Source organism: Nasonia vitripennis, chromosome 5 (genome assembly GCF_009193385.2).
Source record: "Nasonia vitripennis strain AsymCx chromosome 5, Nvit_psr_1.1, whole genome shotgun sequence".
In the NCBI taxonomy this organism is placed as follows: domain Eukaryota; kingdom Metazoa; phylum Arthropoda; class Insecta; order Hymenoptera; family Pteromalidae; genus Nasonia; species Nasonia vitripennis.
In genome coordinates, this window is record NC_045761.1 from 14,217,974 (window position 1) to 14,234,652 (window position 16,679).

Sequence of the window (16,679 nt, forward strand, 5' to 3'; positions counted from 1 at the left end):
TCGCTCTGCTACTAAATTTCTCGCTTTTTCGAGTATATACGCTTGTAGGAAGTTCATGAAGCTCGATCGTTATGGACTGAGAAGTGTGGCGCAGAGCATTTCACTGTTCACAGAAAGTACCTATACAAGTTAAAATACACGCGTCTAATCTTTCATTTTCCCTGAAGCATCAACAAGTTCTTCTGACCAGAAGACACCACCCCAATTACCGATAAAGTCTAGGCAAGAAGCCAGCGCTCACTCATTCAAAAAATGATCTTTCCATGGATGTCGCGGAGCCCATCAAGAGTGCGAGTTTTCCTCCGCTCTGCCAGCCCTATACACACAGGTGCGGGTATATAAATATCGCGATGACGCACAATCCGACGAAGCAGGCATTGCATCACACCTGATAAATCACAGTAACAATCGCTCGGGCCATCAGGAGCGGAAAATGAGAGACCGACACCTACGGGCGCGTGATGCGAACGGAAAAAGAAAGGGAAATTCTGCGAAGCGCGCGCGTCTATATAGATACCGACGCAGTGGGTACAAGGGGCTTGAAGCAGCAGCGGTAGCAGTGGGAGCAGTGGGATGAAGGGAGGAAAGAGAGAGAGAGAGAGAGAGAGAGAGAGAGAGAAAAAGGACGGATAGAGACGACAGCTGCAGCAGCCGGTGTGTTGCTGGTGGGGGTTGAAAGCGATTGGCGGCGGTGGTGGCGGCGGCGGCGGCGGCGGCGGCGGCGGCGAGAGATGCAGGATCGTCGTCGCCGGCTGCGCGCGCGCCAGTCTGGCTCGGGCCGTACTACTACTACTCGCTGCTCCGACTCCGCTGGACTGCCAGTCTCGCGCTGGCTGTCGAGCGTTCGGCACGCTCCGCTTTTCCGCTGCGACGTCAGTCAGTAGTAAATAGCCCGCGCGCTATACTTGACTGCTTTTCGTACGTTCAAGAGTCTTGACGACAAAGCGTCGAGTTGAGTTCCTCTCCGAGATGGACTGATCGTTCTCGCGGCCGCTCGTACGACGCAAGTGAGTTCGGAGGGTGCGAGAGGGAGAGAGAGAGAGAGAGAGAGAGAGAGAGAGAGAGAGAGAGAGACACGGGGACTGCTGGGAGGGAAAAGTGCGGGAGTGACCATTAATCGCCGCACATCGGAGTCCTGGCCGCGAAAGAGCTGCGCCGCGGTCCTTCCAGAGTGTGCGGCTCGTGGAAAATGCGAAATGCGGGGGAGTGTCGCCGCGCTCGCTGCTAGTGCTCGTCGGTCCGTTTGTTGACAGCTGGGCTACAGGGACGGACTCGAGATGGACCGCCGCGAGGTGCTGCCGCTGCTGCCGCTGCTGCTGCTGCTGTTGCTGCTGATCGCGGCCAGTCACGTGGAGGCGTCCACCGCGACGACCAGTGGCACGAGCCTCGCGCCACCCTCGTCCGCGGCTGTGCTGCGCTACCCGCGCTACTGCCACTGGGACTCGCCGAGCGAGGGCAGCCTCTACTGCCGGCAGAAGGAGCCGGCGAGCAGCGGACGCCTCAACCTGACCGAGCTGCCCGCCGAGTCGCTCATCTCGCTGACGCTCCTCTGCTACGAGCCCGTCGACGACGAGTACGGCGGCGACGACGGGGAGCCGCTGCTGCCCGACAGGCGCGCTCCCCTCGCCGCCGAGGAGCTCGGCCACCTCTGGAGGCTGCGGGCGCTCAGGATAATCGGATGCCGAGTCGGCCGGCTCGCCGCGAGAGCCTTCGCCGGACTGCGGGACCTGCGAAACTTGACCATCAGGACGGACAGCGCCGGGCTGCACCACGTCTCGCCGCAGGACGGGACCGCGGCCGGCGGCAGGTTCGCGCTCGAGATCGAGGAGGGGGCCTTCGACGCGGCGGCCCAGCTCGAGAAGATCGACCTCTCGGCCAACAACGTGTGGCAGGTGCCGCGGCGCGCCTTCTGCCCGCTGGCCAACCTCGTCAGCCTGAACCTGTCGCGCAACCTGCTCGAGGACCTGGCCGAGCTGGAGTTCGGCTCGCCGGCCGGCCCCGCCGCCGAGAGGAGACCCAGGCGGCTGCAGGAGCAGCCCCCGGCGTCCGGCCAGCAGGCGAGCGGCTGCTCGCTCGACATCCGCGTGCTCGACCTGTCGCGCAACCGCATCTCCGTGATCGGCGGCCGGCTCCTCTCGGCGCTGCGCCGGCTGAGCACGCTCAACCTCGCCGGCAACGGCATCGCCGTCCTCGAGGACGAGGCCCTCCAGGGGCTGCGCTCGCTGCGCAGCCTCGACCTCTCGGACAACCGGATCGTCGCGCTGCCCACGGGGCTGTTCCGCGAGGCGGCCAACTCGCTGAAGGAGCTCAAGCTGCAGAACAACTCGCTGACCGTGCTCGCGCCCAGCCTCGTGGCCAACATGAACCAGCTGGTCGCCCTGGACCTGTCGCGCAACCTGCTCACCAGCTCCTGGATGAGCGGCGCCACCTTCTCCGGCCTGATCCGGCTGGTGCTGCTCGACCTCTCCTTCAACCGCATCGACAAGCTCGACCCGGCCCTCTTCAAGGACCTCTACACGCTGCAGATCCTGAACCTCAAGTCCAACGAGATCGAGCGCATCGCCCCCGACACGTTCGCCCCCATGAGCAACCTCCACACGCTCGAGCTCTCGCACAACCAGCTGCAGTACCTCGAGGGCTCCTCGCTCAACGGGCTCTACGCGCTCTCGCTGCTCGCGCTCAACTACAACCTCATCGAGTCCATCCACCCGGACGCCTTCAAGAACTGCTCGAGCATCCAGGACCTGCAGCTCTCGGGCAACAACCTCGAGGCCGTGCCCGCGGCCCTGCGCGACATGGGCATCCTCAAGATGCTCGACCTCGGCGAGAACCGGCTGCGCGTCCTCGAGCGCTCGAGCTTCGAGGGCCTGAGCAGCCTCTACGGGCTGCGGCTCATGAACAACTACGTGGAGAACCTGACGCAGGACGCGCTCGCCGAGCTGCCCGCGCTGCAGATCCTCAACCTGGCGCGCAACCGCATCGAGCGCCTCGAGCCCGAGGCCTTCCGGGCCAACCCCATGCTGCAGGCCGTGCGGCTCGACTGCAACCTCCTCGGCGAGCTCTCCGGCGCGTTCGCCAACGTCTCGAGCCTGCTCTGGCTCAACGTCTCGGACAACCGGATCGAGCGCTTCGACTACCGCCAGCTGCCGGGCCAGCTCCAGTGGCTGGACCTGCACCAGAACGAGATCGCCGAGCTGGGGGCGGCGCCGGCGGCCAGCCGACTGCAGACCCTCGACGCCTCGTTCAACCGGCTGAGCCGCATCGCCGGGCGCGACCTGCCCGACTCGCTGGAGCTGCTCTTCCTCAACGACAACCTCGTCGAGAGCGTCGAGCCGCAGAGCTTCGTGGGCAAGCTGAACCTCAGCCGCGTCGACCTGTACGCCAATCAGATCGTGCGCATGGAGCTCTCGGCGCTGCAGCTGAGCCAGCTGCCGGCCGAGCGGCCGCTGCCCGAGTTCTACATCGGCGGCAACCCCTTCGTCTGCGACTGCACGACCGAGTGGCTGCAGCGCATCAACAACCTCCAGCTGCGCCAGCACCCGCGCGTCATGGACCTGCAGTCGGTCTACTGCCGGCTGCCCTACGACCGGCGCCGCTCCTTCGTCCCGCTGCTCGAGGCCAAGCCCTCGCAGTTCCTCTGCGGCTACTCGGCCCACTGCTTCGCCCTCTGCCACTGCTGCGACTTCGACGCCTGCGACTGCGAGATGACCTGCCCGGGCAACTGCACCTGCTACCACGACCAGTCCTGGGCGGCCAACGTCGTCGACTGCTCGAGCTCGGGCTACAAGCGGCTGCCCGGCCGGCTGCCCATGGACGCGACCGAGGTCTACCTCGACGGCAACGAGCTCGGCGAGCTCAACTCCCACTCGTTCATCGGCCGCAAGAACCTCGAGATCCTCTACGCCAACGACAGCCAGATCGTCTCGATCCGCAACTTCACCTTCAGCGGGCTGCGCCGGCTCTCGGTGCTGCACCTCGAGAACAACCGCATCGCCGCCCTCCACGGCATGGAGCTCGCGCCCCTCGAGGCGCTCAAGGAGCTCTACCTGCAGAACAACCTGCTCGCGCACATCGAGAACGGCACCTTCCTGCCGCTGCGCCAGCTCGAGATCCTGCGGCTCGACAACAACCGGCTGACGCGCTTCGCCGTCTGGCTGCTGGCGCGCAACCCCTACCTCGTCGAGCTCGGCCTGGCGGGCAACCCCTGGCACTGCGAGTGCGGCTACCTCGGCCGGCTGCGCGACTGGATGCTGGCCAACCGGGAGAAGCTCGCCGACTGGCGGCGAGTCGGCTGCGCCGGCGGCGGCCTGCCCGTCCTGGTGAACGGCTCGCAGGCGGCGGCCGACTGCGCGGCCCTCGCCTCGGTGAGCTCGAGCGCGCGCGACCGCCGGCTCGAGGCGTACCTGCCGCTGCTGCTGGCCAGCGGCGTGCTGCTCTGCGTGACGCTGGCCCTGCTCTGCGGCGGGCTTCGGCACCGGCGAGCGCTGCGCGCCTGGGCCGCCAGCCGCTGCGGGCTGCGCGCCTGCTACAAGACCGCCGCGTTCGAGGACCGCGAGAAGCCCTTCGACGCCTACATCTCCTACTCGGCCGTGGACGAGGCCTTCGTCTCGCGGGTCCTCGTGCCGGGGCTCGAGGCCAGCTACCGGCTGTGCCTGCACTACCGGGACCTCGGGGCCGGCTCCTCGGTCGCCGAGGCCGTGGCCGAGGCCGCCGACTCCTCGCGGCGCACGATCCTCGTGCTCTCGCGCAACTTCCTGCACGGCGAGTGGGCGCGCTTCGAGTTCAAGGCGGCGCTGCGCGAGGCCCTGCGCGGCCGCGGGCGCAACGTCATCCTCCTGCTCGTCGGCGGCGTCTGCCCCCGGGACCTCGACGCCGAGCTGCGCAGGCGGCTCTCCTCGCACACCCTCCTCGTCTGGGGCGACAAGCTCTTCTGGCAGAAGCTCAGGTTCGCCATGCCCGAGCTCAACCCGCAGCAGCACCTCGAGCGGCCGCCCTCGCTGCCCACGCCGCCGCCGCCACCTCAGCACCTCTGGGCGTGAGACCGCTGCTCCTGCCTCGCCAGGTAATTATGCACTTCTTGTTCGCTCTTTGCTTTAGCGAGCCCTCCGATTCGTCCATTTCTATTTGCAGCGCGCTAATTGACGGCGCTTCAATTATTTGCGCTGTGCCATTGTTCGGCGGCTCGATTTTAATGGCCAATTATACAATGCCGCTGATATTTAGCAATTAACGTGAGCGCTGTGACCGGGCACGATGCTAATGTACCCGCCCTGCAGAAGCCTCGGGCTTCGAATTGTTTTATTGAAAAAGGTTCCGCTTGCAGCGGCGCAGCTTCAAAAGAATCCCCGAAGTAGGTAATAAGCGCACAAAGAAACGCGATTAGCTTTGATCCACACGACGAGCCAGCGTCGTCGTTACCCGGGAAATAACGCGGAAGAAGTATGCAGAAATTGAAGGAGCTCTCGGTTCGCGCGCGGGGAGACGAAACGAATCCTCCCGTCGCAGAGAATGTGCGTTGACTGTGTGTTGACTTTCCGCCGAAAGCCAGGTTAATCAGATCTAAGTAAGGAATTTCTCGGAAAAAGGACTGCTCTCCCCGTAGCACGCGCGCCTGTATCTCTTCTCTCGGCCATAAAGTTGAAAGATCGAAAAAGCGAGGGAAAAGAAAAGTTCGCGGAAAATTGCTCCCCTCGAAAGAGAAACGCGCGTGCACGATCATCGCGAGTACTTCATTAGCGAGGCGCAGCGACAATCGGAATATATGAGGCCGTCACGTATAAACGCGGCAACGCGCGTATCGGCTCATCCTATGCAGCATATACAGAGAGCGTCGATGCGGGCGCGGATTTCCACGGCTACGGAGAGACGAGAGGGCGACAATCGAATAATCGGGCGCCGCCGCTTCCTCCGCACAGCCGAGCTGTGACTTCATTACCGCATTCTTCGCCGCACTGCGCCCTTACGCGCCGGAAGATAAGGATCAGTTTTATTATAACATGATCGAGCTATCGCTGTCGGTCTAGTTGATTAAAGAATTTTTGAATGATTTTATCGAAGTCTGATTCATCGAACGATGCCGACTGTCAGTGGTCGATGAAATTGCGGAACTGTGTCGAATTTTTTTTTTTTTTTTTTTTTTTTTGCGAAATGAAATGCTGTATACAAATTATGAATTTTGAATTATGGGATTTAAATCACGTAATTATACCAAAAATATAGCTGACAATTCCTTTAAATGCATTATCATGTTGAATAAAAATTTTTAGCGGATAAAAATTGATAATTAACGATCAGGTGTAGGATACCGACGGTATCGGCGATAACGACGTTGATTGCAATACGCGCTCACGTCAAAGACCTGCATTTTCCAAATTTATGATTTCGTGCGACTGTTGTGTTATTACAACAACTGTTGTGAATCTCGTTTCGAATGATTTTCACGACGTGAAAGTGGCTATGCGACATGAAATTAAACGCGTAAGTTTAATCATCCATAAAATCGTTAATTAATTTCCCATGTACGAGAGCAGAATCGGGAACGACGAGCGTCGCATGACTTTTAATGAAGAAAATCGATGTTTTCAATAGCGCTTTCAATCCGCACCTCGCACACGCTCTATTAGTAATGCCCATGAAATGTTTCTCGAGCTCGAATTTCAGAGTAAATGCTGAATATGCTCTCAATATGCACTTGGTTATTGAAATAAAAAAAGGAAAAAACGCGTATACGCGCGCGCGTTGCAATACTCTTAGGAGCAGCACAAAAGCCCCGTTGGCAGCGAGACGTGCGTCTTCATTCCATTCGCATTTTCTCGTCGCGCCGCTGCATGCGGTCACCGACTCGGAAGAAGCCGAGTAATAATCGGGCCGGTGGTTGGCTGTATAGCGGAAGAAACTCGTTAGGCGTCGCGCGACGCCTTCAAGCCCGGGATCTCTTTAATTATCAGCCTTTTATCACGCGGAAAATCGTTTCTTAAGTAATCGTCCCGGTTCATTTCGAGCTACTGCGTCTTTAGAGGGAGCCACGACTTGCCCGTACCTATATATAGCTGCTCATTAAAAATGCGTGCGCCCAGTCGCGGAAAAGTCGGATCAGTATGAATGCGAGCGCACAGCGCGTTTGTTTCGAAACGTCGCCTCGATATGTGAATAAACCCGGGATTCTGCGTACGTACGAACGAGCGTGCAGCTTTTCATCAAGTATATCGGCTTAATTTATTTATATTCACCGAGCGGTGCTCACTTCCGCAGGCGCAGTCGTTATTATTAACGTTTAAATAAGTTTCATGCCAAGTGTAAATTCATAATACACGTTACAGGTTTCGATGGCGCGTAAATATCAATGAAGCCGGTTATATTTGCACTCCAAATAATTCATCATTTTCGCGTGGACGTATTGAAATCGTTATATTGTGCGTTATTTTGGGATTCGATACGTACATCTGATGATCCCCCTAACTCTGTGCACGGGGACATTTTTCAAAAGGAACGCGCAAAATATTGATGGCAGGAAAAATGTTGAAAGCCCAAATTGCCGTATCTGCCCGGTAAGCGCTTCGGCAGCTCCATCAAGAGAAAGCCTCTTATTCTCCGTTTGCGAACATGCGCGCTGTTAACTGCAGAGCGATCAACAAGTTCGATTCGACGTATAGCTATACTGCACTGGCTCGTAGACATATACCTCTGTGCGCAAGGCGGGCGCGAAAAATCACCAGTCGGTCTATATACACACACACACGCTTACCTTACAGCCAAGTATATATCAGAGAACAGCTGCCAACAGTTCGCGCCGAACAAAGTGCGCTTTTATTCCGCCTCGGGATTCGCTCGGCCGCACGGCTCTCTCCTCGCCTCTCTCGCCCTAATGAAGTAATGGCTGCATTAATAATACACTCGTTGCCGAAAATTGATAAAATAATGACCAGCTCTGGCACTGCGTATAGCGACGGGGGTAACGTAGTTTAATAGAACGAACGAGCGGCCGGAGTAAAGCGGAGGAAAAAGTATGCATATACGGCCGCTTGACTCGACTCCCGCGTATATTTATGCATTAGCTCGATTGGAATATTGATGAATGCATTGCGTGCATGGATTAGCGAAGAGGGACTGATTAATTTATCGCGCTCCGCATATCAGCGCGAGATATTTGACGGGGTTTAATTATTTATAGAAATAAGGTACATATCGCCGCGATGTCTGAATGTCGCGCTGCGCGGATATTGATCCGATCCGAGCGCTTGCGCGCGTTACATAACGAGGATGCCAATCAATTGGCGGAAGATGCGCGATAATTCTCGCTCTCTCTCTCTCTCTCTCTCTCTCTCATTGCCGCGACGGCACTGATTTTCACGGGGATCCTTGTTAATCGAGCCTGTTCTGGCGCATTGTGCGACCTGTTTTTCGAATTGACTGATCCTTCCGGAAACGCGTATACGATACAAAAATCAGTCTCTGCTCGTCGGGGCGGTAAATCTGATTGGAGAGTTCAAATTTCACGCTGCATATAACGTGTGCGGATTTTGAATATTTTTTTGATTCTGGATTGATAATGATATTAACTCACACAAGTACACCACGAAGACAAAAATGTCGCATCCGTGCTTCTCTCTGCACGCATTATAGCGTTGCATAATCGGAATTTTCATTTGTTATGTATAACGCGTTAATCAAACAAAAACATTTCGGATTCAAACCAAACTAGCAATTATAAGTTCAAACATCAACATTGGAGCTTGTTGGTACACAAGCGTAGTCGATTTTGTCGTGTTTTTAGCCGGGAACACTGAACTTTGAATTTTTATAATGAAAAATTGTTTACTTTCTACCCAAATTGAAAGTTCAAACAGTTTTTAAAAACATTTTCGTTGCGCGTAAAAGGAAGTTAAATTAGAAATTCACTGTCCCTTGTAAGCGCAAAATCAGTTCCCGGAAGCTGATTTCGCGCTTACAACTGGACTCCATGCAAATTTACGTTGACGTCAAAGGAAGCGCGTATTAATTTTCTCACAGCCGCGTCTTTCGCAGTATTTCGCCCACATCACATCCGGGCTCGCACGTACGTTGGATATACGACGCTGTATGTAACTGGCGCGGAAAAGGGCGAAAGGCAAGTTACAGCGAGGAGTGGCTGACTCGGCGGTGGCGGAGTGTGTAGCGCCTGAAAAAAGATGATCGATCGAAGAAGACGAGAGAGGAAAAATGAGCAAGAGAACCACGAGAGCGCGGCTCTTTGATTGACGCCGGGATATCCTGGCAATATTAACTGGCGCGGAAACAAGAGTGACGTAAGCGTAAAGAGAGATTGGCTCTCTTCCGTTTCACGCTTTATTCCGACGCACACCGCGCGCGCAGATACCTACCGCTCGCTCGCTCGCGTCAAAAGCTTTTCCACGAGCGCGCGCGCCGCTGCATCAACATCGCCACCGCCGCACGTCTCGCTTCTTCTTTATATCGCCAGTAGCTCAGCTCCTTTGCGCGCGAGATCGTATTATCGGAATTTTGTGATTTTCGAAATGGAATACTCGTTAGCGCGCTCCCTCCTCCCTCTCCCTGCACTCCGTCCCTCTTTCCCTATATAATACGCGTATTCGTGTACCCGCCGCGCGCGCGCGCGCTCTGTGTATGTATAATCCCCGGCGGAGCTCGGCTCTTATTTTTCATCCCCTTGCGCGAGCGCGCGCTTCTCTCACTTTTTTGCTCCCTGAGCCAATTTTTCCTCGCGCCGCGTGCACGCGCTTCGGGGTATTAACACGCTCGGCCCTCATTTCGTCGGGGTAATGATGATCTAACTATATCCGCCGGACGCTTTGCTTTTCGCGCGAATATATCCCGGCTTGAAATGTTCCGCACCGTACCTCGCGAGTTTCTGCAATTTTCCGCATCGCGCCGCGAAAACTGCTCTGCTTGCTTCTTTGCCCGGAATCTTGTTTCTAAAGCTGCGAACTCTCGACTCGTCAGCCACTTCCGAGAGCGGCCACTTTGAGCTTAGCGTGCGTGAAAATAAAGAGGCGTTATATTTTTGCCAAGAAAAATTTGTGTCTTGCTTTTGCGAAAGTCTGGCGATTTAAACGTGTTCGAGTATTCCGAGGATGATTGACAGTGACACATCAAGCTGTGCGCGTCAGTTTACAAAATTATCTGTTCACGTACACGTACTTCGGAAAAAAATTAATAACCGATACGTTTTTCTCTCGTGAATACTCGGTTAAAGAATAACATCAAAATATCATGTTACTCGACAAAGACCTGTATGGACCGTAATTGCACCTCAAAACTACCCCAAATTCTCCAAAGTAGTCGGACGGACGTTAGAGACGACGTGCGACGTTGGTGCGACGCAGGTATAGAAGGTAATGAAACGCATGAAGTTCAGCGAACGATTCTCCCGCGGCGACGGCTATATTGCGACTCCCGGAACAAGGACATTAAAATTAACCGACGGAATTAATTTGGCTCTGAACCGACTTGCGTCTCTCTCTCTCTCTCTCTCTCTCTCTCTCTCTCTCTCTTGCGGCATGATTAAGCGGTCATACCTGACTCCATCGTCGTCGTCGACGTCGTCGGTGCTTCTTCCGATGCCGCGGCGCGTGGCCGTAAAAACGTAATGAAGAGCGTATATACGAGTTGGGAGCTACACGCGCTGAAAATTGCACGTTCGCCGCATTAATCCTGGCATTATCTTCGAGTTGTGCGCGAGAGAAGAGCTATATCACGGCTCTGCGAGAGGCGAGGAAAAAAAGCCGGCTGCGCGAGCTGAAGAGATGAAAGATTGAGTACGTACGGGAGCTTTAATTTTGACCCAGATATAAAGCTCGGAAAGTATAAGAATATACACATGCGTATACGAACTCTGATGACGAGGAACAAATATAGTCGTGATTATTTCAACCGCTATCCGATGCCGGATAGACTATATATAGATATAGATCTATAAATAATAAACATACGTTATTAGCGATGCAGTGGAGAAGAAGCACATCATATGATGCTCTGTTCCATCGTGCAATTCAATCAGAAATTGATTGAGCTATATTGGCCTATTTATTTTATTTTTAATGGAAATCAATATGTTTGTAGATTAGAATGTCGGGCTAAAATTATTAATTATTATAAGCGCACGTTTGTGTTTTTGTGCTGTAAATATATTAATATTCGATGGGTGTGGAATTAAAAAAATAACCGGATTTTAGAACGCCTTAACCCTTTTACACGCCTTATACGAAACAGCGAATTTCCTCCTTGTTACGTTCGTGCCCTCGTTGGAAACGAATTTCGCAATAATCGTTAGAAAAGTAGAGAGAAGAGTAAGCAAAAGTCGAATCGGTAAAGTCGTTGTCAGAGGCAACGCAATATAAAATGTAAAAAAAAAAACGAGTCGAAGCAAGGAGCAAGAAGAAAAACAACAACAGTAGGAAAGTACGCCGAGCGCGTATCCCGGAAATGGGAGCTATAGAGGAATACTGGAGCAAAGGAGTAGGACAACAGCGGCAAGGCCAGACTACTGCACAGCGCAACGGATAGAAGGCGATGACAAGAGTACGTCACGTGGCAAGCCTCGGGTGTCTTGCCCGGCGCGCTCGCTCCCTCTTTGCTTGACTTCAGCTTCGCCTATTAGATATATAGGGCATCTCGAAGACGACGACGACGACGACGACGACGACGACGACGACGGGAAGAGCAGAGGCACGTTTATTGGAAACTCGGACAAGTACGACTTTAATCTCATTAACTCTTAACAGCGATTCTCGATCAAAGGCGGCAACTCCGGGTGAAAGCTGCTGCTCTGTCCTCTCCTTCTTCGTCCGCGCTTCTCCTCGGCGACTTATTCCTGCAGATATAGCGCGCGGCGAGGCGTCGAGGAGCTGGACAAAAGGGGCGAAACGGCAGGGCCGGGCGTATTAAGAGGGAGAAGGAAGTTGTCGCCGAGATGGACTGTATAAGGGAACGCGGTAAAAAGTGATAGAAATCGGCATTTAATGTCCTTTTAACGACGATGGCCTCCATACCCGTCGCTTCTGGCCAGCCACCGCCGCCGCTGTTGTATTCAGCTCGCGCCGTGGCTTCGAGTGGATATTGCAATTCCAGGCCGGTCGGCGCAAAGTTCGGAATTATTGGAAGCCGTTCTAAGTAGACTGCCTTCGAGTGTGCTCATCATTTTCGCTGTTTGTTCGGCCATTCGGAATTATCGAGCGAGTTGACGTACGATGCACACCGCCGGTGACAAAAGCTCGAGCATTCAGTCGAAAGAGTAGTTGCGCTCTCGGAACAGACGCGAAGGACACGGAAATTGCACGTTTTCTGAGTAGATAAAGAGATGCCGGGCACATAAGCCGAAGTTTAGTCCCTCGGCGCACTCGTCCTCGCGGAATCATCCGTTTACACTCCGCTGAATATTCGATTTTCCTCCCAAAGCCTTGTCCTTTTGTCTGCGCGAATCCCCGGCCGCGCAAATTAAGTCGCGGTCGTGCTGAATGCGCGAGAGGGTCGTAAGTAAACGGGGATTATTTTTCGAATGCCGCGATGATGCAAATGATAAGTGGCTCAGACGGGGAAATGTTTTCGAAGGATTTATGTTATCTACGTCTGCGACTCGGAGTGCACGAGAACTGCTGTGATAAATTTTAGAATAAATCTCGCGTTTTTAATGCTCGTCGAACTCGAGTTTGCGTTATACCAACGGCAATTACAGCAACGCTCGATATAATTATAATAACCAAACAATTATGCGAAAAGCTTCGATCTATCACGCAAATCTGTAGTATTAATTAATCTCTAAAAAAAATTAACTCATTTTGTTTATTGGTGAACAACTAAATTTTCTTTTTATATATATTAGAACGTCACACAACGACACCGCCCTTGAATAATTTAGACTTTATTTAAACCTAGACACCAAAAACCACGGGGCTAACTACCTAGACGTCGTTATCGGCCACCCTGTACCTCTAGACACCTTCCTCGAATGATTTTTACACCTAGACACAAAAAACCACGGGGCGCGCCACCTAGACCTTGTCATCGGCTACCCTGGCAAGCTAGTTACTGTTACAGCTCCGGAACGCAGAGTATGCACCGGCAACCTCTTAATTATAAATATTGTAATATATTATTATATTTTCTTGAGAATGCAATTCTCATCTGTATACAGCTTTGCGGCCAACTTCACGGTCCTTTCACATTTCGGGCTGAAGAAGAAAAAAACGTAATTTTAGCATTTGTGGATTATACGCTCACATATTATAAAAATAAGCAGCCTTTTCACTAATATTTTTGTTGGAAATCATAGTTTAGCTCAGAAAACATATTAATAAGCCAAAGAATCTTACGAACAGTAACAATAAGCATTTTTTTCTGTATCATGAAAAATCCGAACACCAATATAGAAGTAAATAGCTACCGCGCCACTTGATAAGTACACCGCGGTGTGTCATAAAGTGTAAACGTTAATCTATAGAAAAGCGCTAGGTAACACATGGCAATACGTCCGTCCGTCCACAGCAGCAGCATGGCATATACGTATATGTATATTGAAGCCCTTAATCAAGTCTAGCTGTCGCGCAGCTGTTGCACTTGTTGCAAGGCCGTTAATGAGGATAAATTACTCGACGTGTAATTTCGAAAACTCCAGGTACAGCTCGTGGCTCTGTGTGTCGGCGCGTGTTTACAATATGCGCGGGGGTGCGCTGCACATATATCGCTCAAAGGGCTGAACGCGCGCGCGCAGCGAGTAAAAACTTTCGCTCAATCAAACCCGCACGTTCGTTCGAGCGCCGTCTGTTCCGACGACAGGGCATGATGTTTACGTATACGCACATACGCATACGCATATACGCGCCTATATGTATATAAATCTCTCGTAGAAATTCAATATTTGCCATAACAAACCGAGCACATTCAATCAGCGCGCGCGTGAAGCATGAATGTTCGCGATGGGGGCGCAGAGAGAGAGAGAGAGAGAGAGAGAGAGAGAGAGAGAGAGAGAGAGAGAGAGAGAGAGAGAGAGAGAGAGAGAGAGACTGCTGCAGCTAGTGCTCTATAGCGCACAAAAGAGCCGGCGTATAATTGTGAAAATCAAACTCGAATCCCCGCGCGCCTCAATTTCCCATCTGCGTCTCGCGTTCTTTCATTGCCTTCGGTAATGTGCTGAAAATTATGTTTATTTGTCGCTGGAAATTCCGACTTTCTACCGACCGGATTTGCGAACGATATTGTTTCCAGCCGGCTCCCCGCGATGTAGTGCGGGACGGCGACAGTGAATTTCGAGCGAGCAATTAAAAGGCTTTTTGTCCGATAGTTTGCCGCCGTTGCCGCTTATATGTATAGCTATACAAAGTTTCGCGACTAATTAACGGCTATTCCGGTAACAAACTTTCCCTACGCCGCGTTTTGCAAAAATCCACAAACATCGATCGATGCACGCAGCGTATAGGGGTCACGCATACAGCGCACGCTGCAGTAACGCGTACGGCCCGAAACTATTTTCCCGGCCGCGACTGCGCCCGCCGCATATTTGCATTTTACCAAAAGCCCGCGCCGCGGCGCGATATAGCGATGCGACGAATCGAAATGGAGAAGTACAATAACGCCTGTTAATTTTCCATTCATCACATCCGCGTCAAAAGCGTTAACCCAGCAATGCTTGCGAATTTAATAGCCCATTGTAGCGGCGCAAACAAGGAGTCGAACTAATGGCTGCGCAATATAGTTGCCTGTCAAGTTGCACCTTTTACCGGTGTATAGTATACGCCCCCGCACTGCCACTGCAATGCGTTCCAAATTTGATGGACCGAGAGCTTGAGGCTCGTGCATATAGCGCCTGCAGCAGCGAGTATTACATCAACTGACGAAACTTTGTTAATTAGAACGAGCTCTATGAGCGGCGAAGCTACGCGTTGATGCGGCTTCGATTCTCTCCTGCATGCAAGCACGTATGCGCTTAACGAGAAAAATTATACCTATATAATACATACGCAAACTTTGTGCGGAGAAAATGTCTGTTTACTGGATTAATTATTTCATCAGGGATATATACATGAGCGCGCAGGAAAATTGAAAATACCCGCGGACAATTCGAGCGAATGCATCATTTCAATCAAGCTTGCGAGCTTTAAAAACCTTTGAGGGATCATCCCGTTACGTCGAAAAATTGCCCGATGACGCGACGAATGTGAAAAATTCCAGATAAATACAGCACTCAGAGCATCAACGGAAGAGACGAGACGAAGTTAGCCCATGATTTCGCGAACGCGAGCTTGCATCGATAAAAGTCATCCCTTCAACAAACAATGCTCAGGCCATCTAGCCCGGAATCGGCCTCGTGAAGTATCTCTCTGCTCGAGCCAACAAACAAATTCGGCGCTCTCTCTCGCTCGTTTTCCTTGCCCGGCATCACGCTGTATATAGCGCGGCAAAGTTTCGCGTCCAATCGACTACCCTATATATTTTCATCCAAGGCGAATCCCAGAGCGAACAAGATCCGGCCTCGGACCGATCGCTGCCGAGTCGCGAGCTCCTCTCGGCAATTTACCAGGAGCAAACTTTCTTTTCTATCTCTCCGCAAGCCGTAGCACAGCTCTCTCTCTCTCTCTCTCTGTCTCCGAGTTCGTATATACTTCTTTCCCGGAGAATACTGTATTTGCCCCGAGGAAATTCGGGCAGTCTCTGGGATAAAACTCGAAATCGGCCGGCATCCGTGTGCCCTCTGCAGCCCGCAAGACACGCTTTTTGTTTACCGCGCAGTTTTATAGCGTTTATCGCCGGCTGAACGCTCCCCGCGGTCCAATTTTTCCGCCAGGCTGTATCTCTGCGTGTATACGTGTACACATACGCGCACACACTCGGCCGCGCTGGACCGTGGGTAAACCAGAGAAAATTGCAATCTACACTGAGAAAAATTTGACAGTAAAAATTACTATCTTGGATAATAATTTGGTAACAGACTCGGAAGCTAGTATCTTTTATAATAAAATTCACTATAAGAGATATTAATTTTTAGGCACGACAGCGACACGGAAGTGCCTTATAGTTTCGTGTGCGAAAAATGTGTGAGATGCGATATCTCAAGAAGTCTCCTTTTGCAAAAGCTAAAAAACTATTTTTTTTATCCCGATCCTCTACGTCGTTTTGAAATGCGGGCACAATTTGTTCGATTTTTCAGCGTTTTTTTAATAATAATTTTCCTGTGATGCGATTATCTCGGAAAGACTTTAATCAATCGGGCTAAAAATTTGTATGCGAACTCCCCTCGTAATATTAAGCTGACAGATTTATTTGGGCATGATCCTGCACGTATACGCAGAATGCGATCACCTCCAAAAATCGCTAAAAACGGTTTCTTAGCTCTAAGTCGAATTCTAAGCATTGTACAAAAAAAAGTTACGTGGAAAAGTTATAGATCTTTGAAAAATACAACTTTTTCCCATTAACATCAAATCATGAAAATGCTTATAACTTGAGTTTAAAGTCCAAAATCGATTTTTTGCAGCTAAAAACCAATTATTTGCCATAAAACATTACGGATTTACGTTTTACATGAAAATGTTAAATGTAAAAGTTGTAGACATTTTCAAAATACAACTTTTTACCGTGGAAAACATTTTTTTAAACACTTTTTGACATACACAACCATAAAAGCGATTTTTTGATACATAAATTCAATAATAAATTCGGTGCAACATGCC

The 16,679-nt window shown here is 52.0% G+C and overlaps 1 protein-coding gene across 1 annotated transcript in view; it reads left to right on the forward strand.

Moving 5' to 3' along the window:
* The first annotated feature begins 755 nt into the window (after nt 1-755).
* The window catches only part of LOC100118642 (toll-like receptor 6), a 62,473-nt gene continuing 46,549 nt past the window's right edge, over nt 756-16,679 (forward strand). Inside the window, exon 1 of the mRNA XM_016986017.3 lies at nt 756-5,062. Within this exon, the coding sequence (XP_016841506.3) occupies nt 1,278-5,039 (3,762 nt within the window). The 5' untranslated portion in view covers nt 756-1,277 and the 3' untranslated portion in view covers nt 5,040-5,062. The remainder of the gene's footprint in view (nt 5,063-16,679) is intronic.